This window comes from Lepidochelys olivacea, assembly GCF_965140295.1.
Source record: "Lepidochelys olivacea isolate rLepOli2 genome assembly, chromosome: 10".
In the NCBI taxonomy this organism is placed as follows: Eukaryota; Metazoa; Chordata; order Testudines; family Cheloniidae; genus Lepidochelys; species Lepidochelys olivacea.
The window spans coordinates 22,997,272-23,022,335 of record NC_140420.1 but is presented as its reverse complement, the minus strand read 5'-3'; the positions used below and the strand labels follow the sequence as shown (position 1 = coordinate 23,022,335).

The 25,064-nt window shown below is 45.6% G+C and overlaps 2 protein-coding genes across 6 annotated transcripts in view; one reads left to right on the top strand and one right to left on the bottom strand.

The window, feature by feature from the left end:
• Positions 1 to 353: 353 nt before the first annotated feature.
• SNN (stannin) lies at positions 354 to 22,763 on the top strand. 4 transcript variants are annotated; one of them, XM_084640676.1, is made up of 5 exons: positions 887 to 1,045; positions 14,089 to 14,141; positions 14,493 to 14,534; positions 16,152 to 16,271; positions 20,864 to 22,763. In XM_084640676.1, the coding sequence occupies exon 5, from the start codon at positions 20,957 to 20,959 to the stop codon at positions 21,218 to 21,220; it is 264 nt and encodes an 87-aa protein (XP_084496802.1). In that variant the 5' UTR covers positions 887 to 1,045; positions 14,089 to 14,141; positions 14,493 to 14,534; positions 16,152 to 16,271; positions 20,864 to 20,956; the 3' UTR covers positions 21,221 to 22,763. The 4 variants fall into 4 exon arrangements, with proteins under 4 accessions (XP_084496804.1, XP_084496802.1, XP_084496803.1 ...); XM_084640677.1 differs by lacking the exon at positions 16,152 to 16,271; XM_084640678.1 differs by lacking the exons at positions 887 to 1,045; positions 14,089 to 14,141; positions 14,493 to 14,534; positions 16,152 to 16,271 and adding an exon at positions 354 to 375.
• Positions 21,783 to 25,064, bottom strand: part of TXNDC11 (thioredoxin domain containing 11) — a 102,846-nt gene continuing 99,564 nt past the window's right edge. For both annotated transcript variants that reach the window (XM_084640673.1, XM_084640674.1), the window contains one exon: positions 21,783 to 24,654. In XM_084640673.1, the coding sequence (XP_084496799.1) occupies positions 24,009 to 24,654 (646 nt within the window). In that variant the 3' untranslated portion in view covers positions 21,783 to 24,008. The remainder of the gene's footprint in view (positions 24,655 to 25,064) is intronic.

Below are 25,064 nucleotides of genomic sequence, written 5' to 3'. Positions count from 1 at the left end.
GGCTCGCGCGGAGGGGAGGGAGAAGGGGTTCAGCTGGCGCGGGGGCTCGCTGGAAGGCGGAGGGAGGGGCCGGGCTGGCGCGGAGGGGTCTCGCTCGAAGGTCGGGGAGTGGCCAGGGTGGCGCGGAGGGGTTCGCTCGAGGGGCGGGGTCGGGCTGGTACGGAGGGGTCTCGCTCGAAGGCGGGGGAGTGGTCAGGCTGGCGCGGAGGGAGAGGGTCGGCTGGTGTGGGGGGTTCGGCCTGGTGCGGAGGGGTCCCGCTCGAAGGCGGGGGAGTGGTCAGGCTGGTGCGGGGGGGGTCGGCTGGTGCGGGGGGGTTCGCTCGAGGGGCGGAGTCGGGCTGGTACCGAGGGGTCTCGCTCGAAGGCGGAGGAGTGGTCAGGCTGGCGCGAAGGGGGGGGGTCGGCTGGTGCGGGGGGGGGGGGGGTTCGCTCGAGGGGCGGGGTCGGGCTGGTGCGGAGGGGTCCCGCTCGAAGGCGGGGGAGTCGTCAGGCTGGCGCGGAGGGAGGGGGTCGGCTGGTGCGGGGGGGGGGGGTTCGCTCGAGGGGCGGGGTCGGGCTGGTGCGGAGGGGTCCCGCTCGAAGGCGGGGGAGTGGTCAGGCTGGCGCGGAGGGAGGGGGTCGGCTGGTGCGGGGGGGGGGGGGTTCGCTCGAGGGGAGGGGAGGGGATCGATCGAGGGCGGCCCGGTTGGTGCGGGGGGAGGGCCCTCGCCCTGTCCCGGTCGCTGTCCCACCCCTCCCGGCGTGTCTCGGGCGGTTGGATCCCTTCCATTCGCCGCTGTCACCGAGCCCCCCGCCCCACTCCGCCCCCGTCAGCTGTTGCTAGCCAGGGCCCGGGCACCGCGCGCCGATTGGCCGCCGCCCCGCGCCGCCCCTGCCCCTATATAAGGCGGAGCTGCAGGGTAACGAGCCGTCGCTGCCCGGGTCGCGTCTGGTGGCTTCGCTCGGGATGGTGCGTGGCCGGCCGCGCTCCGTGTGCACCGGGGCAGCCAGCCGCCCGCGCCGGGTGCCTGGCACGGAGTGCAGCGGGGAGCGCCCGTGAGCCAGGGTGAGTGCCGGCAAGGCGGCGGCGGCAGGAGCGGGCCGCTCCTTTGCCTGCAGCCGGGCGCCTGGTAGGCGGCGGGCCGCCTGTCTGCTCGCCCCAACGCGGGTCGCTCCTCTGCATGCAGCCAGCGAAAGCGGCTTGCTTCTCCCCGCGCCCCCTGTGGCCCGGGGCCGGGTCTGTGCGCGCTGGGGGCCGGTCGCTTTGTCCCAAGCGCCGCGGGGGAGGGCAGGCAGGGACGACGACGCTGTATTCCTCGCTAAAGCCTTTAGTAGGTGCAGCCATTTCTGCTCCCGTCTCTGTCTGGGTGCAGGGCAGCCCCCTCCCACGCTAGTGCCTCGAGATTGGGGGGGAGGGCGGGGGAGAAGAGACGACGCCTGTTGGGGAGGGCAAGAGAGCCACTCGGGGAGCTGTGGTAGGGAAAGCCCCGCACAGGCGGCTGCATTATAGCTGCTCTTTGTGTCTGCAGCGAGCTCAGCTGCCCGGATCTCCCCTGCACCCCCCGCGCCCTTCTCCGGTTCCCGGGGGGCGGGGATATCCGCTCCGAGCGCAACCTACAAACAAAAAGGGGGGGGGGGCGGCCTTGTAGCGTCCCTCGCGGATTCGGGATCGTGTCTGGCGTTTGCTAGCCGCAAAGCTCATCCCGCCCCTTCCTCGGGGAGGAGAGAGCTGGAGCCCCCTCATCCACTCGCAAGACGCGGGGAGTTAACCGGGATTGCAGCTTTAGCGCCCGGCGCTGGTTCGTGCCTTGAGCCCCTCAGTAACAGTGCACATCACGTAGCAGAATACCCTGTTCTGCAATGCTTTGCATCATCTGTACAGGTCGCCTTGCAACCACCCGCACCGTGTGATTCAGATGCCTCTCCTGGGTCACGGGCTCCTCTTGTGCAAATACTCGGGGTGACGGAATCACTGGCTTTCAGAGATAAGGGCTGGCACAGATCTGTCTCCCTGCGCTGTCTGGCTACATCACGTTTTTCTCCATGTGCCCCCAGCTCCGCCCCGCTTCCGAACCTTCCCCCCAGTCTCACCTTGTGGATGTGATCTGTAACCAGTGCACATTGCTGCCTGACAAAAGTAGCATCTTTGCTTTCCAGGTTGTAGAAGAAAGGTTACATCCTTAAAAACGCTGCAAAATTCAAGAGGCAGAGGAGATTTCTTATTTCACGACCTCCTCCACACCATGGGGTGTGAAGTATGAAATCTTAAAAGGCATATTAAAACTACAGTTGCCATTCTGCATCATCTTCTTGCCTGTGCATTGTGGGTTACAGCTTTAAAAAAAACCTGTTACCTGTATATAGCAGTACTTTCTGGAGTAACCCCCCTTCCACATCACCTGGAAAAAACTTGTGTTCTGGTTATAACTTCATTGGACTGTCTTGATATTAAACTAACTTGTCTGCACATCATAGCTGTTCGTACTGTCAATGTAATGGTCAGTAGGACTACACGTTCAAAAGAGTCTATATCTGCACAGTATGTGCTGTACTGCCTAGCATATTTTCTTTCCTGGCAGCCATGTAGGTGCAGACCTGTCTGTAGACAAACTGTATACAGCTTTTGAATATAGTCAGTGGAGAATTATATGCAGCTAGTAACTGCCAGTCTACTTCATACTGCAGACTCCTCTGTAACCTGCAAGCAGGTTATACAAAAGGACAGACCAGGTTTTGCCCTTTCTATACCAAGGACCATCTCCGTGTGTGCAGACATAGTTATGTAACTATCTGTGTGTGCATGCATGCACACACACGAGACAGAAAAGCTAAGGGCAAAATATTAGTCTCTAGAGATTGTGCATAAAACACAGTGCAACCCTGAATAGTGCAGGAAAACACTGGCAGAGGACTTCTGCCCAATGCACTGCTGTTGTGCTTTAGTGAAGACACTACCTATGCCAGAAAGGAGGAAGGGCTTTGGTTGGTGTAGGTAAATCACTGCTCCAAGAGGTGGTGCTTAGATTGATCAGGGACTTCTCCAGTCTTCTACTGCTGCAACAAACTGCATGGATCAGGGTTATTCAGTTACTACCTGTCAGTGCACTTCATTTTTGGTAGCTTACAGAGTCTAAACATTTTCAACTGCTGAAATCTATGGAGCTCTTAGATAAACAGCTAATAATGCGTTCTCTTAAATGACTTAATATTAGAGATAGATGTAAGTGAGGGTATCTAGCCTTTGTTTGGCAAAACTATATAGAGATTTCAAAGCTTTTTTTAAAAAGGGGGATGGGAGGGTGGTTCACAATGAAACACCTTGTCAAAGCTGTTCTTTTGGAATAAAGGGCTTGGTGCCAAGTAGGGCCTGGTCTACCCCTAAAAACTTAGGTAGACTTAGCTACATTGCTCAGGGATGTGGAAAAAAAAAAAAAAATCACACCCTGTGTGACATCCTTAGGTCTGCCTAGCCCCCCCCCACTGTAGGTGCAGTTAGTTTGATGGAAGAATTCTTCTGTTGAGCTAGCCAGTGTCTCAAGGTGGTGAATTACTAAAAATGGAGAGCGGGGATCCCTTCTGTCACTATAGTAAGTCACCACTACAGTGGTAGTGTAGGCATACCCTTAGATGTGGAGTATCTGGCTTGGGGCGGGGGGGGGGGGGGGCGGAAATCAGTATTCCACTGAAACATGCAATTGGAATTTGTACCTTTTATTAGTTTAGCAAACCTAATACATCAAGGCTGGACTAACAATACATATTAAAAAGGACAAAGTTGAACACAGGTATTTTTTGTGCTTTCTACAATTAGTGTACTGGGTCATTGTAATTTTAGTATGCCTCTTATTGGAGCTCCACAATAAGGTGAGATGGACACCAGACAGATATCCCTATGCATCAAAACTTCTGCAACAATTTGTGTTTAAATAAATGCCTTGTGTATTGACTTTGGCTAAAAATTGGGCTCCTGCTGCCCCTGAAGTAAATAGAAAGTTTACTACAGAGGTCAGAGGGAGCAGGCCGTTAGTATCTCATGCAAATTCCCCCCTAACAGTGTGTAATCTAGTAACATCTTAAATATGATTAAATGAGGCTAGTAACATGGAAAACACAGTCACTTGAGAACCACTCTGGCCTCCATTTGCCTACCTTTTGTCCATTGATCACAGAAATATAAAATCTGGTCCAATTGTAACTTTGTCTAAGACACTCAAAATGGATACTAGATATCTGCATGCAGTTCCATTGCTATATGATAGACATGAAAAGTGTGTGGAGTAGGAATATCAATTCAGGTATGCCAAGTTTAAGCTTTATTAACTAAGTTTTTAACCTGCTATTTGACAGCTAAACTAGTTTCCTTTTGAAGATTATCCAACAGGAAACAGATGGTGAAAAGCTTAGTTGGAGGGGGGGATGGGGGAGAAACGGAACAGACAACTAACTTACTTCCTGGCAGAAAGTTGCCCTTCAGAATATCTGCATTAAAGGAGTAACAAAATGAACCCAGCTTGTGAGTGAAAGTATATGTAATGGTAATCTGTCAATTTATTTAACTTGCACTTCTGTCCAAGTGATTGTAAGTTAAACTATCATATGAAGGTAGCACTAAGTCCAGACAAGTGAGGATTATTTTCAGTTTGAACACTATATTTACTCTTGGGGGAATTCTGCACTACTTTGTGCATGCAGAATTCATGCCCCCACAGATTTTTGTTCCCCTGTGGAGAAAGGACTTCTGACAGGGAAGCCGCAAGAGCAGTCATGCATCCCTCCTGAGCAGTGTGGGAACATCATTTCTGGCACCCGGAGAGCTGGCTGGTGGCCAGGACCAGCTCTAGGTACCAGCAAAGCAAGTGTGTGCTTGGGGCGGCACAATTCCAGGGGTGGCTTTTTTTTGGCTTGGGAAGTTGCCTTCTCAGAACTTGGGGCAGTAAGTTTTTGGCTTGGGGCAGCAAAAAACCTAGAGCCAGCCCTGCTGGTGGCTCCTACCCTACACCAGATTTAGCTGCTAGTCCTGTCTGGACTGGGGGCAGGGGAAGAACAGGACTTCCTCTTCTCCTTCAAGACCCACCCCCAGGCACCTCCCCCAGGTACAGGAACCCCACTTCACCCCTACTTCCTGCCCCATTGCTCCTCAGCCATGGGGGAAGGGGGGGAGAAGAGAGGTCACTGTATGGTGAGCTGCTTACTCATGTCATCCCCCTCAGTCCCTCTTGCAGCTGCACCCCACCCTTGTACCCAGACCGTACCCTGCTAAGCCTCCTGAACTCAGACCCCCATCCTGACTAGCCTTATTCCATACCACCCTGACAAGCCCCCCCACACCAACCCCCACTCCACTGAGCCCCAACCTGCTGCAGCTGGACCCCCACTTAGCCCCCCCACACCCAGACTGCCCTACTGAGCCCCAATTACCTTCACTTGGACCCCCTCAGAGTCCCATCCCCCATACCTGGAACCCCAATGAACCCCCTGGGCATCCAGATCCCCCTGTACCAGGGCCCTTCACTGAGGCACCTGCACCCAGATTGCCCCACACCTGGGTCCAGGGGCAAGGACTGGGCATGTGTGAGAGTGTCTTTTTTTGCTCACTGTCTTGGTGTGCCTAGATCTGAGGGGCAGGGCCAGGCTGGCTCTTGGAATGTGTGATGTGTCAGGGTAATCGCTGATGGGGGGGCGGGGAGGGGAGGAGTCGGGGTGCAGGGTGGTTTCCCACCTCCTTGCACCCAGTGTCCTGTGCTCCCCACTGCCATGCTGGAGCCTCCACATTTTATTGACAAAATATTCAGAATTTTAGAAGTGTGCAGAGTTTTAAATTTTGGCATAGAATTTCTTCTGGAGTAAATATTCTGGCCACCAAGAGTAGTGTAACAGTCTCTAATTATGGCTGGTATTGGCACAGAAATAAGTACTTGCCTTTAGTGGATGCATGATAGAAATGAATTCTTCATTTCTGTAAAATGCAGCAAATGAAGTTTGGACACCAGTACGTATTGGTGTCCAAATGATACACTTGGACCCCTAATGGATTTTCCCCTTGGTCTTTTTCTGGCTTCTTCACTACACATCACTTGTACTGGTGTTGAGTCTTGAATGGGGTTGCAAATTCACATTGCATTTAGAATGAACTATGGGCCACTTGCAGTAAATATGACTGCCAAGAAAAACAGAACGTACAGAGTATGCTTTTTAGGGCATGGCTACACTTGCAGCTATAGAGCGCTGGGAGTTAAACCCACCTTTGTAGAGCACATTGGGGAAAGTGCTGCAGTCTGTCCATGCTGACAGCACACTGGCGTGGCCACATTTGCAGCGCCATTGGGAGTGGTGCATTATGGGCAGCAACTCCCAATGTGACTGCAATGTGCTTTTCAAATGGGGCTGGGGTGGAGTGTGTTGTATGTATGTGGGGGAGGGAGAGGGGGCTTTTGGGGTGCTGTGTGTCAGCATGCTGTCTTGTAAGCTCAGACCCCCCCTTACCCACACACCCCTCTTTCTCTCTCATAGAGAACAGTAAATGTTTGCTTTTTCTCCGAAACAGAGCTTTGAAAGGGCATTTCTGCATTCCTGTGCCCACTGTCACAACAAGGAGAAGAGTAGCCACTTACAGGATGTTTCCAGAGGCCGATCACAGTGCAGTAGTGCAACACCTTGTTCACACTGACACCTGGGCATTTCAGCCACTATGCAACAAGCATTAATAGTCTTGCTGAGGTGGAGTACCAGCGGCGCTGTAGCCGTGGAGTCAGAGCGCTCTCCGTGCCTTGCCAGTGTGGATGGGGAGTGAGCTAGGGTGCCCGGGGCTGCTTTATTGTGCTGAAACTTGCAAGTGTAGCCAAGGCCTTAGTTTGCCTTCTCCTTGCTCCCATTAAAGAAAGCTCCCCATTCTAAAACTCACTCTCAAAAGCTTGGAGTAGTTAGTTTGCAGTTACCTTAAATATTGGATTTAATCTCAGAGTTCCATTAACTTGGTTAATGGCCAAACCAGACGTTAAAATACCAAAGTAGCTGTATTTAGGAGGCATAAGCCTTTTTCCAAGTTCTTCAACTACAATTCTGCTATGGAAAGTATAGCAATTAAAAATAGGCACTTACTGAAATCTCAGCCATTTTTCTTTAGTGAGAACTGTAGTGTAGTGCTATACACATTTAACTTTTATTAGAAGTTTTTACAGCCCCGATATACGTGCATACTTTAGTACTAACAGTTAATTCTGTTTAACAGCAGAATGTTCAGAAGTATAGTATTTTTCCTTGACAAGGAAGCCTAGTCTCTAAATACATCATCTGTTTCTATTCATCTTTATCAAGTTAGACTGGTTTCTCCTTTTTGCTTGCCTCTCCACACCTTTCCCTTAATTACAATAATCAGGGATATGTGCTGTGTAGAATCTGTGGTGTTCAAACAGACTGGGTTTTCTAAAAGCTGACATCTAGCAAATTTTTTTTTAATCTAGTAGCATCTCATACACTGCCTGGCCACTACAAAAATAAAACAAGGACTTCTGAGGTCTTTGGAACAGCTTTGAATAGGGAGGTTAATCAGTAACCTCACAACAGCTATCACTTGCAGATAGCAAAGAGAAACTTCTTGGAGCAGAATGTTCAGAACTGAAACTTTGAGACTAAAAAGCCTTTGTGTGTCCACTTGAAATTTAAATATTAGTGGGTCTCTACTTAATTTTTGATAGAGAGTGAATATCGTACATGTGTCAGCTTGGATGGAGACTTGGGTGTGAGATCATGATATTGCCTCAAGAATAAGATGGCCAGTGGCTGGTGGTTTTAAAGTTAAGCGTCTTAACCAGTGGTAATTAATAGGCAAACCATGGGCCAAATCCAGATGCTTTTGAGTGGACCATGAAATCTTTATTTTTTGTATTTTCTCTGGAGTCTGGACCTTGACTACATCTTGACCAAGAAATTTGGACCTTGACAAAATTGATTACCCCTGGTCTTAAGCATGCTACGTCTTGAGCCAGGGTGCATTGGGGACTAACTTGAAATATTACAAATTATGTAGCTAAATGCCAATAATCTGGAACAGTGCACTTTGTCTTTTTAAAAATTTTACTGTGTACATCCCCACTAGGACTGCGACTGCTATTACTATAGTGTGTAGACAACCCAGGTTACTCCTGAAAGCAGACTTGTATCTAAATATCATTCTGATCACTCTGATTAACAGAATCCATAGAAATACTTACACAGATTGTTCAGACCTCCCCAGGTCTTCTGACTTCTCTAGTAAGGAAGGCCCAGTCTATTTGTCATGACTAAGAATGCCTATACTAGTGTCAGGAGCTATGATTGCAGCTCATATAGGCATATATCTGAGCTAGCTAGCTTTGCTGCAGCTAGATCAATGCTCAGGTAACCATAGCAGTTTAGCTGTGCAACCGGCTAGCCGTTTGCATTTATACGCAGGGTCCCAGGTAGAGTTGTACTCAGGAGGCTAGCTCAAGCTGCTGCCACAGCCACAATGCTATACACTGGTTAGCTTTGATCTACTTAGATGTTTAACTTAGCTAGATCAAAGCTAGCACCTCAGGTATGTGCCTACATGAGCTGCAGTTACACCTCCTGCTTTAGGGTATAGCTACACTGCAGAGTGAATAAGAAAAGTGAACCTTGTGTTCTCCCTCTCCTTGGATGACATACTGTTCTCCTTTTGTATCACTTTCCCCTCTCTTCCAACCACTCCCCCCCCATGTAAAAGATGTTAAATTTTAAAAGACTTTGTACAAAAAAATCTAATCTGTCTACCACAAGGGTGGGCAAACTTTGTGGCCTGAGGGCCACATCGGGGAATAGAAATTTTATTGCGGGCCATGAATGCTCACTAAATTGGGGCATGTGGGGGGGGGGTGAGGGCTCTGGTTGGGGGTGCAGCCTCTGGGGTGGGGCTGAGGATGAGAGGTTGGGGGTGCAGGAGGGTGCTCCAGGCTGGGATTGAGGTGTTTGGAGAACAGGAGGGGGAATCAGGGCAGGGGTTGGGGCATGGGAAGAGGCTCAGGTGCAGGCTGTGAGCAGCGCTTACCTCAAGCGGCTCCTGGAAACAGTGGCATGCCCCTTCATGTGGGGCAGCGCCCAAGCCTTGGAGCAGGGCCATGCAGCTGCTTCTGGGAGCTGCATGGTGTGGCCCGACCCGGCACTCTGGTTGGAGCAGCAGAGTGGGGCTGAGCTGTGTGGTGCCCTGCAACCCGGCACCCTGGCTGGAGCGGGGTTGGCTTAAAATGGCTCACAGGCTGGATCTGGCCCACGAGCCATAGTTTGCCTACCTCTGGTCTAGCATATCCAAAGTCTGTCTCACTTTGGAGTTAAGGTGTTGATAAGTATTTGGAGTAAATAACTGATACTTGAATTTAAATCTTCCCTTCCATTGAATATTACTGTGGAAAAAAAGTCAGTGTTCTTTGGAACTGCTAGAATTTATCTTATGAAGCAATTAGCTAAATCAGCATTTTCTTGCTATAAGTGTGCTGAATGTTCCAGCACATTTTTCATCCAGACGCCAAGAAACCCTAAGAATGAACTAGTCTCTTTGGAACCAGTTGTGGGCTACTTAAAGTAAAAGCCCAAGCCACTAGGAATTTGGGTTGTTAAGGAAGGCAACTCACTAGTATCTTATGGAGAAGGTCAGGGAAGAGGTAATGGGTCCTGCACTAAGACAATACTTCAGAGGCCCCATACAAAACATTCTCTAAAGAGCTAGATTAATTCAGTTGACTGCTGGTGCAGAGTGGGAATGGAATTGCATGGCTGAGAAACATAAGAGGTGGAATCTGAAAGGGAAGAACCCTTCAGAGATACTGGCATGAGACCTAGAACCTCTTTGTTGGGAGCTCATGTTAGTATTAACTTACATTTACAGAATACAAGTGTGCTGGGCACTTGTCAACTAAGTTACTACATTACAGTGCTTCTTGTAATAACTACAAATTCAAAACTAGGATAATAGTTGTGGCATGTGACAAAGCCATACAAAGTTGGCCCTCTTTTTATGGCAGTCTGCCTTAAATAATATCAGTTCACTTAAATCAAAAAGATAAAATAGTGACAAAAGACTTAAGGGTTTGGCAAGTTAAGTGTCCAATGGTGTGGTGCAGCGTAGCGTGGCAGTAAAAGTCAGTTCAAGGTTACCAAGCTAGATTCTATAAAAGTCACTCGTACTGGCAGACTGTTAATTGGAATGGTCAGAATAAGGCAGCAGATATGCCTACAGCATGAATCAGAGAACAGGCTCACCAATGAGTGGCATAAAATGCAGAAGAGGGAATTGGGTAAGCTATATGTAGCATTTGAGTGTATATGGTTTTCAGAATTACAAATGTAGTTCCTGCATATAGGTTTGCCTGTGACAAGCTACATAAAAAAAGCTCATGCCTACTTAAGTATCTATCCAAATCTATCTGCAATCCTACCTCAAGTTTATTGCATTAAAGTTATTCTACATAAGGTTGGTCTGCTCTGTTCCACCAAGCAGCTGAATTGCTAGCATTCACGGTTTTAAGGTGTTAAAGGACTTGAAAGCTACTTTGAGAGAATACTTAAACTATTTCAAGACCAGTGTGAGGCCAAATCTTGCCATTTTCTGGTTGATGTCTGCTTGATTCATGTGGTTGAAGTGAGCAGAATTTGGACCTTAGTCTGTGGTGTAGTGTTAATAAATGTGGTTCAGTCCCCTTTTCCAGAACGGAATGCTATCATACTATTGCACAAGCTAGAGACCTACCAAAGTGAGGCTTTGCTGAAGAGATTTGAGCTGGATATGCTCCTGGCCTGCATGCAGTGCTTCTGAAAGTCATAGGCTGTGTGTGAATGGGCTTGGACTAGAGGTTATTTTTTAAAAGCTTAAAATAGTCATCTTCAGTGCATTCTGAAAACCACCCAGTTTTGACTTCCTGGCTTCAATTTACTCACCTTGGGCTTTATGCCAGAGCTTACACCCTAGTTTAGCTGTAGCATTGTACCATGAAAACTTTAAAAATGCTAAATGAGGAGAATAGTTGCAGGGACTAGTTAAGCCACAGCCCTTGTCAGGTAGGTGATGGACTTTCTCAGGGGTGTCCTTTTTAAAAAAGGACGACAAAGTTTTCTTGGCACTTGATAGGCCAGTCCCCATAACTTTTCTTGTGATCTCGGAGCATGGCTTCCCATAGCAAAGTCATTCCAAATACAGATGTTAGTAGCACTGTTCTGCCTCTCTGGTTTGTACTCTAGACTCCATTTTCTTCATATTGCACTAGCATCCAAAGCCCGAGTCAGATGTGGATTAAGTGCTGTACAAACACATTGGAAGACTGTCCCTGTCCCAGAGTCCCACAGCCTACTTGGGAAGGGATGAGTTGCCAAAACCCACTTTGCCTCCAGCATTTATAATGCTAAATATATTATAAAGTGTTTTTAATTTATAGGAGGGGGGTCAGACTCAGTTTTGCTATGTGAAAGGGGTCACCAGTACAAAATTTTGAGAACCACTGATCTACATTAACGATACCCTCTTCAAGGCAATGATGAGGTAGCACTTTGTCTGCAAGCTGTTTTACAGTCCATCTGTAGCTTATAACTTGTTAAGCACTGCCTCTTAAAAGATAGATACTTAGCTTTGGCCACTGATAATATGCAGAGCAACTTGAAGTTGTTTTCCATGCTACAAGAGACCTAAGAAGCAGATTTCTTATTCCAGAGCCAACTCAGAATACTGCAGAAATGTTGAGGTATTCTTTCCTAAAAGCAATAATTAAAGCATTGGTGCGGTCCTTTCAGATCCCACTTCTGCAGTGGGCCTCAGGATGTGTGTGGGCAGACCCCTGCACCCAACTTGTCCTAAGACCCCACTCAATCCTGGAACACTTCTTAGGCCCAGGTTCAGATCCCTAAACTCATGACTTGACTTACTAGTAAGAGTATAAGGGAGCCTTGTGCCATAGGTCCATGTCCACTTATTAACCAAATGGGAAATCTGTTCTGCCTTCAAACAAATACAATTGAATCTAGTATTCAGAACTCCTAGCTTGCTGATGGCATTAAACAGCCAGCTATCTGACTTGTCATGCCACCCTGCAGTGCCCTCTGCTGGCCTGGCACTCTGAGGTTGACCACCTCAACTTTCCACACACCACTGGAGAAGTGATCATCTTAACCCATTCTGAGGTGGCAAAAATCCAATTAAAAGCTCTAAACCAAAATGGTTCTTCTGCTCTTCAGCTTGCCCTCTTGGCCCTGTTCCCTGTACCTCTTTGGGCTTCCTTTGAGAGTCTTTATGGTTCTGGGATGGAGCATTCAGTGCCCAGGCTGGGTTCTGTGAGGTACTGTTCTGAGCCCCTTCTGGGCTGCGTTCCCTGCTCCTGTATATAAAGCACTGGGCTGCCAGGCTGGCTCCTGTGGGGTATTAAGCCTCATGCAGACCTTGGCTCAGTCCCTTCCCAATCACAGCCCTCAAGGTGGTGTCATTTTATAAGGCCCAGGTCACCATGAAGCTAGCCTACCCCCTCAGGCTGGGAAACAGCTAATTAATTACAGCAAAGGTATGGCTGGTTCTATTGGTCCTTATAGTGAAGGTGTCACAGGGTGACTGGACCCATCAGGGTCACACACTATCTCAGATTAAGTTTCACAAACACCATGCTACTGCCAGTCATTTTTTCCATTATATTTAAAGTCATATTGTGACTTGATATTTGGGATACTTAAGAAACCATGAGGAAGCTTAGTACAATTCCAGTAGACTACACTACTAGAAGTTATACTTCAAATGGCTCTTGGTAGGCTCCTAAGCCTTTTTCTTAGCTTGGTTGTTTGTTTTTGGCATGACTCACTCCTTGCAGAGAAGTTAAGCTGCCATGTCTGAGGCAGAAGTCCCACAGCACCAGTCAGTTTGCTGTAAAGCTTTGAGTGACCAGCCAAGGGGCACAAGCCTGGCTTGTCTGTTTGCTGATGCATTTGTGCTCTTTAAGGACCCCAAATACAAGTTTGTTGCTTCATCCTAGAGAAGAAATCTGAATAGCCACCCTCCTCCCTGGGACCTCATGTTTTAACTGTTTCTCTAGAGAGACTTCCAGGATAGACCAGACCTGAATTCTTGAGTTAAGAAACCAAGTATATGCCTCAAACAAAAAAACCCACACTTCCATACCTCCTTAAATTACAAGAGCCTAATCCTGCTGCCACAAAAAGACAAGTAACATCCTTGGACCTCAATGAAAGCTACCCCTATCCTGTAATGAGATATTAGGGGCCATCAGACTTCAGCATATACCATAGTCTACATTATCCAGCTAGCATTCTCTAAATAGTATATAAATTCCTTTAGTTACCAGTTAGGCTCTTGTGGGTTTTATTAAAAAAAAAAAGCCTGTTTCCATGATGGTTGCTGAAACATCTAGACTATGCTTCCTTGCTATATAAATTGTCCGAAATAATTTATGGAAATAACAAGCTAACAGTTCATTCACATGCAGCCTGCCTCAGATGCGACTTCTGCTGTTCACCTGTGATGCTCTGCCCATTTTGGTTCTTTGTTAGTGTATCTAAGGCAAACTAATAAGAGGTTATTTTAATCAATTTAAAGGATTACTGTTTTATCTTAAATGTAAACATCAGCATTGACCTGAGGAATGATCTGTTTCAATAATACCCCTCATGCTACAGTCACTGTCTTCTGACCATACTCTCACATTCACTATTTAGTCTGAGTGCATAGAACACCTACAGCAGAACTGTTTCCTCAAAGGTTTTTGGGGGCACAATCATTCAGACAAGTGGGAGGGCTGGGTTGTATTTTGACTAGGAAAGAGACTAAGAATAGCTAAACTTAACTATCACTTCTGCCAGGGAGTGAAGTTCCATTTTAAGAACCTGTTTGTGCTGCCCATTATTGCAGGATATATTTATGCATCTGTCTCACAGGGTAAAGGTGCTAGATTAACTCCCTTGGTAAAAAGGTTTATCAGTAAAAGAGGAGGAAAATCTAAACCAAAAAAGTGTAAAGTTTCTCAGTTACCTGCAAGTGTTGTAGTCTCTTCATAGCCTACTGTCAGTCTTCCTTAAAACTTCTTATTCTCCCCTAACTTGGGGTCTGCCACAAGGTTTTATGTATTTCAGAACCACCATGCTGAGTGGGAATTGCTGCAGCTGAGACTCCTGATTAGACACAGGTGGGTTAACAAGGTTCTTTCTGATGTCCACTGGTAGCTAGAAAATAGCTGCCAGCTTAAGTCCCTCTCAGGGTGGTTATACCTGGTCCCTGTGTATATAAGAGAAGAAAAATGGGGAAGCAGAGGAAAAGAATCTTCTAGTGGAAGATGCTAATCTTTCCCTTCCAACTTCACTTGAGTTGTAGCATAGCTGCACCACTCAAGTAACCTCTTATAAAAGGGTAAAGAAATTATTTTCTGGGAAGAATTGAGAGCACTGTAGAGGTTTTCTGATTTTGTTTTTAGAAAGAGTGACTATTTTTTCTTTCTTTCACATCCCATCCATATCCCATGTGCACACACCACATGAAGGAGCTAGTCATTGGAGAAAGAAACTCCTGCACCCTTGGAGAGGTGAGAAACAGTTCTCAGTCCAGCTATACATTCAGGTTCCCCTAAGGAATGGGATGGCAAGAGACCACCCATCCCCTGCTTTGAATCTTGACAGAAATGTCTCCTTCCCTAGACAAAAGGGAAGAACAATATCCGTTTTAAACAGGGGAGAATTATCACAAATAGAAGCTTAGGCCACAGTCCTAGAAGCTGATCTGTATGGATGTAAGTGTTGTCCTGAGTGGGTCAGCCTGTAGGATCAGGCCATTTAGTCTTAACTGCAATTTAGTTAAAAAATACAGCCATCTGGTGCTCTGGGTAGATGTACAGTTTTAGCAGTCAATGAATTTGATCTGACATATAGGCCCCTTCCAATCACCTTACCTCAAAACTGGCTTAGATATTAGATCTTCATTATAAGACTACACTATCAGAAAGGTAGATCATAGTTATCAGAAGGGAAATTGCAGGTGTCCTTATTTTACATTGTGTACAAACAAAAAATAGCTACACTGACTATGCTATTTCTTTTTGTGTATCATTAGCTGAACTGTGGACTTGCAACTGGAATTTAGTAAATATGCTGGGTTTGTACAAAATGTAACCAAAGGCTGTTGGGTTGCACAGCAGTGCCTGAGAGCAGAATTAGGCCTGAAGAATTTGTACTATTGGTGACTGTGCTTCAGAAAAGAACCCATTTTGGCTTTAACCCCAGATCTAATTTGCAGGGCTTGTACTTAAAAACAAGCTGTTTTTATTTGTAAATAAAGTACATTTGACGTGGCAATTGAGACATGGAACCCAATGTCACTTGTATATTTAATGGCTTTTTTTTTTTTCTCTCTGAGTGCAGCTGCACAAGTAACAAGATAGCGAACAGTGGTTGTCCTGGGTGTGTGTATCCATGCTTGTCTAAAGGGTGGCTAGAGGATGGACTCTGGGCAATGACTCCTCCTGACGTGCGTATGAGCAACATGATGGGGAGAGCTAGTCCAAAGACTAGCTTCCTCTGGTGGAGGGGAGAGACTTGTTTTCCTGACCATCTCAGCCCTTGATGCTTTCCATTGACCGTGCAAATGTTAGCATCTCACTTTCCTCCTACCATCAGCTACAGCTTGCAGTTCATTGCTGAGCCCAAGCAAGTAGCTTCCTGCAGCAGCCGAGTCCCGTAGTTGAGTAGAGTGAGTGTTAAATCTGTCCGCCCAGGTTAGGAGGCTTGCGTCCAGCTGAGGCGCAGAGTCATGAACCTGGTAGGCCTCAGCCTTGCCTCTAGGTTCATGAGTCCTTGATGTTTTCTTCTGCTCTGACAGCAGCAGAGGGTGAGAAGTCTAAAGAAATATTAACCATCAGCTGGGGGCAAAAGACCTATGGTACAGCACAGTAAAATGAGTGGAAACTTGCTTTAAAGATTTTTGTGAAAGAGCATCCTCTTAAATAAGGAGTCCTGACTTAAGGGGGGATAGGGGTTTTTCTGCTTGCTACTGCTGATTAGTCTGGGTAAGTTTGAGAGTAATACCCACAAAAACTGTAGCCCACCTTTCATCCCTCCCCTCCTTTTTTGCACACTGCTGCCTCTTCAGTTTCATTTTCAGCTTCCTTTAACTTTTTTTTTTTTTTTTTTAAATTTTGCTCTTCTAGAGTGAGGAGGGAGGGAAGCTTGAAGTAATGACCCTCTTCCATTCCTGCCAGAATAACCAGGAGGAAAGTCTCACTTCGCTCAAAGCCAGCATCGGCAGCTGTCTTTTCCTAAAAATACAAGTAAAACTGCATTTGTTGTCACGACTTAAGCAAACAGGTGTTGAATGTCAGTAATAAATGACTGCGTGGCCAAAGCAGTTGTATTATTTTGTTGTAGATAATTAGGTTCATGGGTCACAGTGGGTGTTTTATTTGTTTTAATCCACTGCATTGAGCAAGTTCACAAAGCAAACAACGGCAGCTATTGCCTGATCACAGTAACTTTACTAAATGGTGACAAGTCAGGCTCTCCTCTCGAAGCTCAGCTAGTGGAGTGGAAGCCAGGAGTTGCTCCCGTGTGTAGGCTTCCTGACTTTACCAGTTGCGGCAGAGGTGAACATTAACCTTCTGATTGTACTGCCAGGGCCATCCCTAGCTATTTTGATGCCCTACACAGCCCCCAGGCCTCCATGGGGGGGCTGGCCACTTCCTGCTGGAAGTGGAGTGACCGGCCCCAGCCTGCTCTGCTCCCCTGGCTCCCAGCTGCGCTGCTGGCAAGTGCTGGGGGGCAGTTCCCCCCTCCCCCCCAAGCCTGGGAGCCAGGGGAGCAGAGCAGGCTGGGGCCAGGTCACTCCACTTCCCACAGGAAGTGGTCAGCATCCCCACTCCCACGGAGGCTTGGGGCCCCACACAGCCCCTCTGTGGAGGCCTGGAACCAGCCCACCCCACTCCTGCGCTTCCCTATCGCAGAGGCCTGGGACCCCAGGCTGCTCTGCTCCCCTGGCTCCCAGACTTGGAGGGTGGGGGGAACCACCCCCCAGCACTCGCTGGTAGCGTGGCATGACTGGGAGCCCAGGGAGCGGAGCAGAGCAGGCTGGGGCCGGGTCACTCCACTTACCACGCTGGGAGTGCATAGTCAGGCTTGGCTGCAATCTTCAGGGGAGTGGGGGCGGGGAAAGCAGGGGCTGGAGCAGCACGCAGCTGCACAGGGCACCAGGAAATTTGGTGCCCCAAATTTCCTGGTGCCCTACGGAGCTGCGTGCTTTGCGTATGGGTAAGGACGGCCCTGGGTACTGCAGTGGGGCACAGTGGATGGAAGGAATGAAGTAACTTGACAAGTAGGACAACTTATTTAGCAGCTGGAGAGCAGTATTCTCCTCCTTCTCACCTAACCAAGCTGTAGATGGCCAGTGATGCTGTCATGCACCAGTGTCACACTTGCTGGCTTTCTGCCAACTACTGTTACAGCAGCTATTACTTTTCTGACTTGACAAAACTTCTTTCAAATGCTTACAAGTTTTAGGGTATCTTCCAGCTTTTAATATTTGTGTTAGCTGGTGGGAGTTCTTTATTGGTGTTCCAAGAATATTGCTAAACATGGCTGTACACATTAAGATAATCATAGCATAGAAAATAATCTAGATTAGTTTCTGTACCACAATTCAGGTCACATGATCTTTCAGTTTTACAGCACTTTCTAAAAATGGGGAGGGGTGGTGGAAAGCACTGCAGTCTAATCCTTCCCTATTTACAGGTTAATTGTGACCTTCACCTAAGAGCTATTATTATTAAATTCAATGTTTCATGCTTAATTTATTAAACTGCCACTGTCTTCCTGATTTATTTGTCTTAGAGGAACATATTAACATAACCTACATCTTTCACCCTTCTTCCCCTCCCCCCAGCTTTGCATTAGTAGGTGGGGCATGGCTTGTGCTGACATCATCACCTTGTTTCTGTTCCACGCTTCAAAGTGCAATTTTGGTTCTACTTGCACAGGGTTTCGTCCTGAACTGGTTTGGAAGTATATCTATACTTGCACTTAAATGTTTTAATGAGACTATGAAATTAGCACCTGATTATGAAACTGCTGAGAACTTACATGATTGAAGTTGGCATGTGCATACGGTATCTTATAAACCCCATAATACTAGAATGTATAGGCGTCCATTAGTAGTACAGGAAAGAATTTCCTCCGATCTGGGGATGGCTCTGGTATGATTGTTCGCCAGCGGGCAGAATGGGCTTCGACTTGAACTAAGGCAAAACTCTGCAACCACTAAAGTTGTTTGATTAAATATAAATTGTAATGTTCCCTTCCCTAACTAGAACTACTTACTGCCATGGGCAGGCTCTAGAGATGACTAGGCTTGAGTGTCTGATTGGAGAATATGTGTTGGCTATCATCTCTTCAGGTCAGATAAAATCCATTCAGGAACTCACTGTAACCAACACTTAGAGTACAAGGCCAGTAGGGATCATTGTGATCATCCATGCTGACCATCTGTATAGCACAGGTCACAGGACTTCCCCCAAAATAATTCCAGCAGAAGATCTTTTAGAAATGCATCCAAGCTTGATTTTAAAAATGGCCAGTGATAAGAGAAGCCACCACAACCCAGTGTAAATTGTTCCAATGGCGAATCACTCACCATTTAAAAACTTTACCAAATTTCCCATCTGAATATCTAGCTTCAACCTCCAGCCATTGAATCGTATTTAGGACCCTACCAATTTAACAGTCATAGGATTTTAAAAATTGTAAATTTCATGATTTCACCTATTTAAATCTGAAATTTCAGAGTGTTGTAATCTGAGGGGTCCTGCCGCAAAAAGGCGTTTGGGTGGGGGGGGTCACAAGGTCATTGTAATGGGGGTTGCAGTACTGCTACCCTAACTTCTGTGCAGGTGCGGGCGGCAGCGCTGCCTTCAGAGTTGAGCAGCTGGAGAGCGGCGGCTGCTGGCCGGGAGCCCAGCTCTGAATGCAGAGCCACCGCCAGCAGCGGTGGAGAAGTAAGGGTGAAATACCAAACCATGCCACCCTTATTTCTGTGCTCCTGCTTGCAGAGCTGGGCCCTCAGTCAGCAGCCGCCACTCTCTGGCAGCCGAGCTCTGAAGGCAGCAGCGCAGAAGTAAGGGTGGCATGGTGTGGTATTTCATCCTTCCTTCTATGCTGCTGCTGTGTTGCCTTCAAAGCTGGGCTCCCAGCCAACAGCTACAGCTCTCTGGGTACCCTGCTCTGAAGGCAGCACAGAAGTAAGGGTGGGCAATGCTGTGACCCCCCTGCAACTCCCTTTTGGTTCAAGACCCCAAATTTGAGAAATGCTGGTCTCTCCTGTGAAATCTGTCTAGTATAGGGTAAAAGCACATAAGACCAGATTTCACAGTCTGTGACACGTTTTTCACGGCTGTGAATTTGGTACGGTCCTAATCATGTTGTATAGGTTTCTCTGCTAGATTGAAGAGCCCATTATTAAATATTTGTCCCTCATACAGGCATTTAAGACTGTAATCAAATCACCCCTTAACCATCTCTCTGTTTAGCTAAATAGATTGAGCACCTTGAGTCTCACTATAAGGCATGTTTTCTAACCCTTAATCATTCTCTAAATCCTCTCTAATTTATCCACGTTCTTCTTGAATTGTGGACACCAGAACTGGACACAATATTCCAGCAGCTGTCATATCCGTAAAATAACCTCATTAATTCTACTTAAGATTCCTCTGTTTATACATCCTATGATTGCTTTAGATCTTTTGGCCACAGCATCACAGGGGGAGCTCATAGTTATCCACAATGTCCAAATCTTTTTCAGAGGCACTACATCCCAGGATAGAGTCCCCCATCCTGTAAATATGGCCTACATTCTCCCAGATGTGCACATTTACATGTAGCCATATTAAAATGCATAGTGTATGCTGGGTAGACTTGGTGTAAGCAATCTAGATCTGAATCAGTGACTTGTGCTTTTTCATTATTTGGCTATACATGGCTCAGGGCTCAAAATTGCAGTGCAGATGTTTTGGGCGCTAACTGGAGCCTGGGCTCTGAAACCCATGTGAAGGAGAGTAGAGCTCATGCTGGAGGCAGGGTTCTGAGAATGTCTGCACTGCTCTTCTTAGCCCTGCAGCCCAAGCCCTGTAAACCAGTCAATAGACTCTGGCTCTGAGACTCCATCCAGAGGGTGCGTGGGTTTTTTTTTTAAATGTAGTGTAGAAGTACAGGAAATGACCATTCATTTTTAGTTGGGTGATCAGTTCCTCTCAGTTCCAACAAGGTGTAATATAGAATCCCCCCCCCCATGTTGGCTGCAAATCTTTGAGTTCAGAAATTATCTATAATGTTTAGAAATTCCAAGGATGTTTCAGTACTGGAAGTATGAATATGTCCGTCACATTGACGTCCTCTATGATCAGTCTTTTTTCCATTCTCATTGTAGAAAGGTGCATAAGGAGGCAGTCATCCTCCTGTTCACTCTTGTGATTTAGTGATCCGTACCAGACACTGACTAATACCTCATCTTGTGCTTTCAACATTGATTCATAAGCATTCAGGATCATCTGAGTCATTCAGGACTTTGGTTCAGTAGGAAATGTACCACACGTAACCTGTGCGTTTAAGCGAAGGCAAAATCATATTGAATAAAAAGTTTTAACACTTCTAATATATGACCATGCAAATTGAAAGGCTTTATATGAAAGAGGGCTAATATTTTTTTCCCCAGGCAAACAAATGAGCAAAAACAAAAAAATGGCAAACTTATGTACAGATCAGCAAGAGGGTGGGTTGCCAGAATCTGTAGCACCAGCCACGTAACACTAAAGCTACTGAATAAGGCAAAACTGTAATATCCATGTACAATTGCATTACTCATCTTATTTCTGTATTTCAGGAGTTCCAAGATGCCGCCTCAGACATCTCAAAACTGATAGCAAGGACTGAAGAACCACTTTTAAGATCGGAGAATTGACCTGAAATACTGACCATGTCTATTATGGATCATAGCCCCACCACTGGAGTGGTGACTGTAATAGTCATTCTGATTGCTATTGCTGCTCTTGGTGCCTTGATACTGGGCTGCTGGTGTTACCTGCGTCTGCAAAGGATCAGCCAGTCTGAAGATGAAGAGAGCATTGTGGGAGAAGGAGAAACCAAAGAGCCTTTCCTTTTGGTGCAGTATTCTGCTAAAGGACCTTGTGTAGAGAGAAAAGCAAAGCTGACTCCTAATGGCACAGAAATTCACAGCTAACTTTGAGCAGCACAGATGTGTATCTGGACTACACTTAAGATGTCTGTAATCAGCAGAACTGATACTGTGAAGAAATTGGACATACATACTGCTCTCTCTTAAAACACCTTGAGATAAGATTTCAAAGTTATGGTTTTATTGGTTTGCCACTGCATGCACTGAGAAACTATACTATCCATCAATCCTGTATTTTAACTCCTTAGTGCTAAGAGGTGACTTCTCTGGTATAAAGTCCATTGCTGGCAATGGACGTGCAGGCATATGCTGGCATGAAAAGACTAATAGCATTTTTGTTACTTGAATGTTTAGCTGAGCCTGTTTTGATGGAACTGCTACTGTAATGTGAACTACTTAAAACTGTGAACTGTAAATAGGTTGCCAGGAGTTCTGGCTTTTTGTTATCCAGCATATGGAAGTGGTATGAAGTTATTCTTAGTAACACACATTTGGACATCTGAGCCACATGATTACAGATTGGATGCCAGACCTTCAAAACCAAATCTGCAGTTAAAGTCTGTTTCTGCTATGAAGTTCTGAGTGCATAACCATAAAGACAGAATGGTTGCTTTTTATTTTTTGGTTTTAAACCTCTTATGGGACTGATTCAGAACACTCTCTCTGAATGCAGGTATATATAATCTCATTAAGGTAATTGAGGCAGAAAGGATAGGGGTTATAAGGAAGGAACTGTACCTCTCTTCCTTTAGGGTAGATTAAGCTGTTAGCAGCTAATACTGTGATTGTCCTAGCCATGTAGCTACTGCAAGGAAACTGCTGTTTTAGCAGATTCCAATCTGGGAACTAATGATGGCTACTTCATGCATGGTCCAGAAGGTTTCCAGTGGAGTTAAAAATAGCAGTAGAGCAGATCTTTCCCTCCTGTTAGCAAGCATGTTAATTACAGAAGTGGTGTTTTCACTAGAACTGGCATTAATGTAACTATTCCTCTTTTTTCCCCCATAACCACTGTTTATATGTGTACCTAGTAGTTGGGGCATATGTAAACATGAAGCTAAACAGCCAATTGTGCAAACTGTTTTTAGTCTAGATACCAAATTGTCTACAGTTAATGTATTTTGTAGATAAGGTGTTTTGGATTCTTAACTTACAGGTCAGACTGAAATTTGTCTTGTAACAGCTAACTAAATTTTGGGTGTGTTGGAAAGAGGGAAGGGAAAAGCTTGTTTGTGGGTAGGTATAGGGTTTTTTAAAAAAATATTTTGGTGTAATCTTTAGTACCTTCACACAAAAGGCCCCTCATTTCCTAACCTTTCCCTTCTCTGTACTACAGAGAAACCTATAACAGGTACTGGGAGTGAAAAATTATAGGCCGTAAACAGTACCACAGGTTCTGAACAATTATTCAACCATGGCTAAAATGTTCTAGATTTCCTAACTTTTAGGCCTGCATATTCCACTAACTACCCAGCTTTTACCAGTTCATATGTAGCTAAGGAATTCCTTTAGTTTAAGTTAAACTCCCTAGCAAACTGCGATGCAGAGAGGGGTGTGTGTGTGTGCACAAGTACTAGATGATGCAAAAGGTCAACCACCACCATCTGTGGGGGGGGGGGGGGACGACGACGGGGACAGTTATTTTGCTAAACACTGGTGTGAATGACGGCTGATACATCGCGAATAACACTATTTATTCTTAGCTAGCTAGGCCTTAATGACTTTGTCTGCAAGCAAATGATAGTTCACTTATGAACTAAATTGCTAGCTCCCTCCAGGACAAGCTGCTGAGTTGCATTCTTATTCCTGTGTGCACTGATTAAACTGAGGCTAGAAAATGAAGTGTCTTTCACTGCAAAGGCCACAGCTTGGCTAAGCAAATCCATTGCTACTAATGGACAAGCGCTTCCTTCCTCTAAGTGCAGTGTGGAATACAACTGCCTAGGGAGGGGGCAAACACTGTATTGTATACTAACTGGCTCCAAAGATGCCAATTTTAATTTTTCAGCCCATGGTTTGAGGCACTGGCCTATACATGCACACTGGATTCTTAACTGCATATGCTGGGCAATCAATAAGTAAGGCTTTGCTTGTTTGGGATGCCAAACTTTATTCTCCTTCCCCCACTTGTGGGGTTTTTTGGGGTGGACAGCAGGCAGAAGGAACACTAGTCGGATGCATAAGGAGGTTGGATGAGATTATTCTGCCTTTTGTTCCCCATAATGAAACATCTATAAAAATCTGTTCCCTAACTTACGATTCAAAGACAATTGTAGGTTAATTGTGGCACATGTAAAAGTGGTATGCAGAGTTGCTGAAATCCTACAACAGGAATGACAGAATATTTTAACCATTTGACTTTTCATTCAAGTTTACTAAATAAACAAATTCATCATTTCCAGCCAATTCTGTAAACAAAGGCAAAATGCAGTGAAGATGGCTAACTTCAGCTGTTTCTTAGAAAAGTATATATTGTCAAAGTTCCTAAATGAACACTTCCTCTGGGAGACATGGGAAGAAGCCAGTGCAAAAATTGGTCCTTTGGTAGGAGATGCTTCACTCTGCTTTCCCTGGGAATTTACTGTTTTTAACCTAGGTTAAATTAATAAAATGGCTATCAAATTAGTGCAATCAAAGTGGAAAGTGTTTTCCATATCTCCATTTAGGTTTCAAGATCTGGTAAATTGTTTGAAGTATTGCAGAAATTCTGGTTTGATTTTTCTAGACAATTGGAAAATATTTTATTTACAACAAATAAAATTTGCATAAATACCTTCCCAATGCAGTGTCATTCCTGATTTTTTTTTCCCCAACCCCCCCATAGCATAAATAATTATTCTGTCCTGTTTTCTTTATGCTCAATCACTGTGGTATCAATATTGGAAACATCAAGCCTTTCTCTTTCATGTAATCTGTCTATAGCAGTTAGAACTGGGCCAGTATTGTGGGTGGAAAGAGTCTCCTCTGACTGAATGGATTTCTTGGTTTCATCTTTGTTCTCTAGCTTCCCCTCCATTGATGCTAGCAGGACTTTTAGTAAAGCATTCTCTGTAAGGAGGTTTTCTGATGCATCTGCTAATTCTTGAAGCTTCTCAGCCATTTCTTCTAATTCTCTGTTCTTCTGTTCAGATAGTGCCTGTAATTGTTCACTGTGGAGCTGGAGAATACTGTGCTGCTTTTCCAGTGTATGCTTCTGCTGCTGTAGTTTATGTTCTTCTCTTCTGGCTTCAGAAAGTTGGGCTTCCAGCTGATCTTGAGCCTGGTGTAGTGCACTGACTTCTGATCTCAATTTCTGAATCTCACTCCTTAAGTGGGAGATATGCTCTTGCTGTAACACACTCTCTTTCTGTGGACATTCTTTGGTGCAGGGCTCTGAGTCAGGTGCAGCTGAAGGTAGACTTGAGTAATGTAAAATGAATTTAAGCAGATTAGGAAGAGTAACTGAAAAATCTTCAGGAAACTTCACACTCTCATCCTTCCTATGAAAATATACAGGTAGATTAGTGCATTTAAAATGTCTTTGGCTATTATCTGAACACTGTAATTCGGTTTAGATTTTAAACTGGTGGTATCAAAACTAAATTTCTAGATATCACTTCTATTTAACTACTATTCTGTATGCTTTATTTTGAGCAAGAGAATCCTAATGCTTTTTCCATAATATAACCTACACCAGCATTATGGAGGGGCAAATTAAGATTATTTTCATGCTTCCAAAAATTAACACTCCACATTAGGATACAGCCTGCTATCCATTAGATAAACCTCATTAAGTTTCCTTCCTGCCTTCAGAGAGGTAATAATTTGACTTTTTTTTTAATCTTTAGTTTTTTTGCAATGCAATACTACTTTTCGATGCATCTTTTATTTTCCCACTTAAACAGTACTT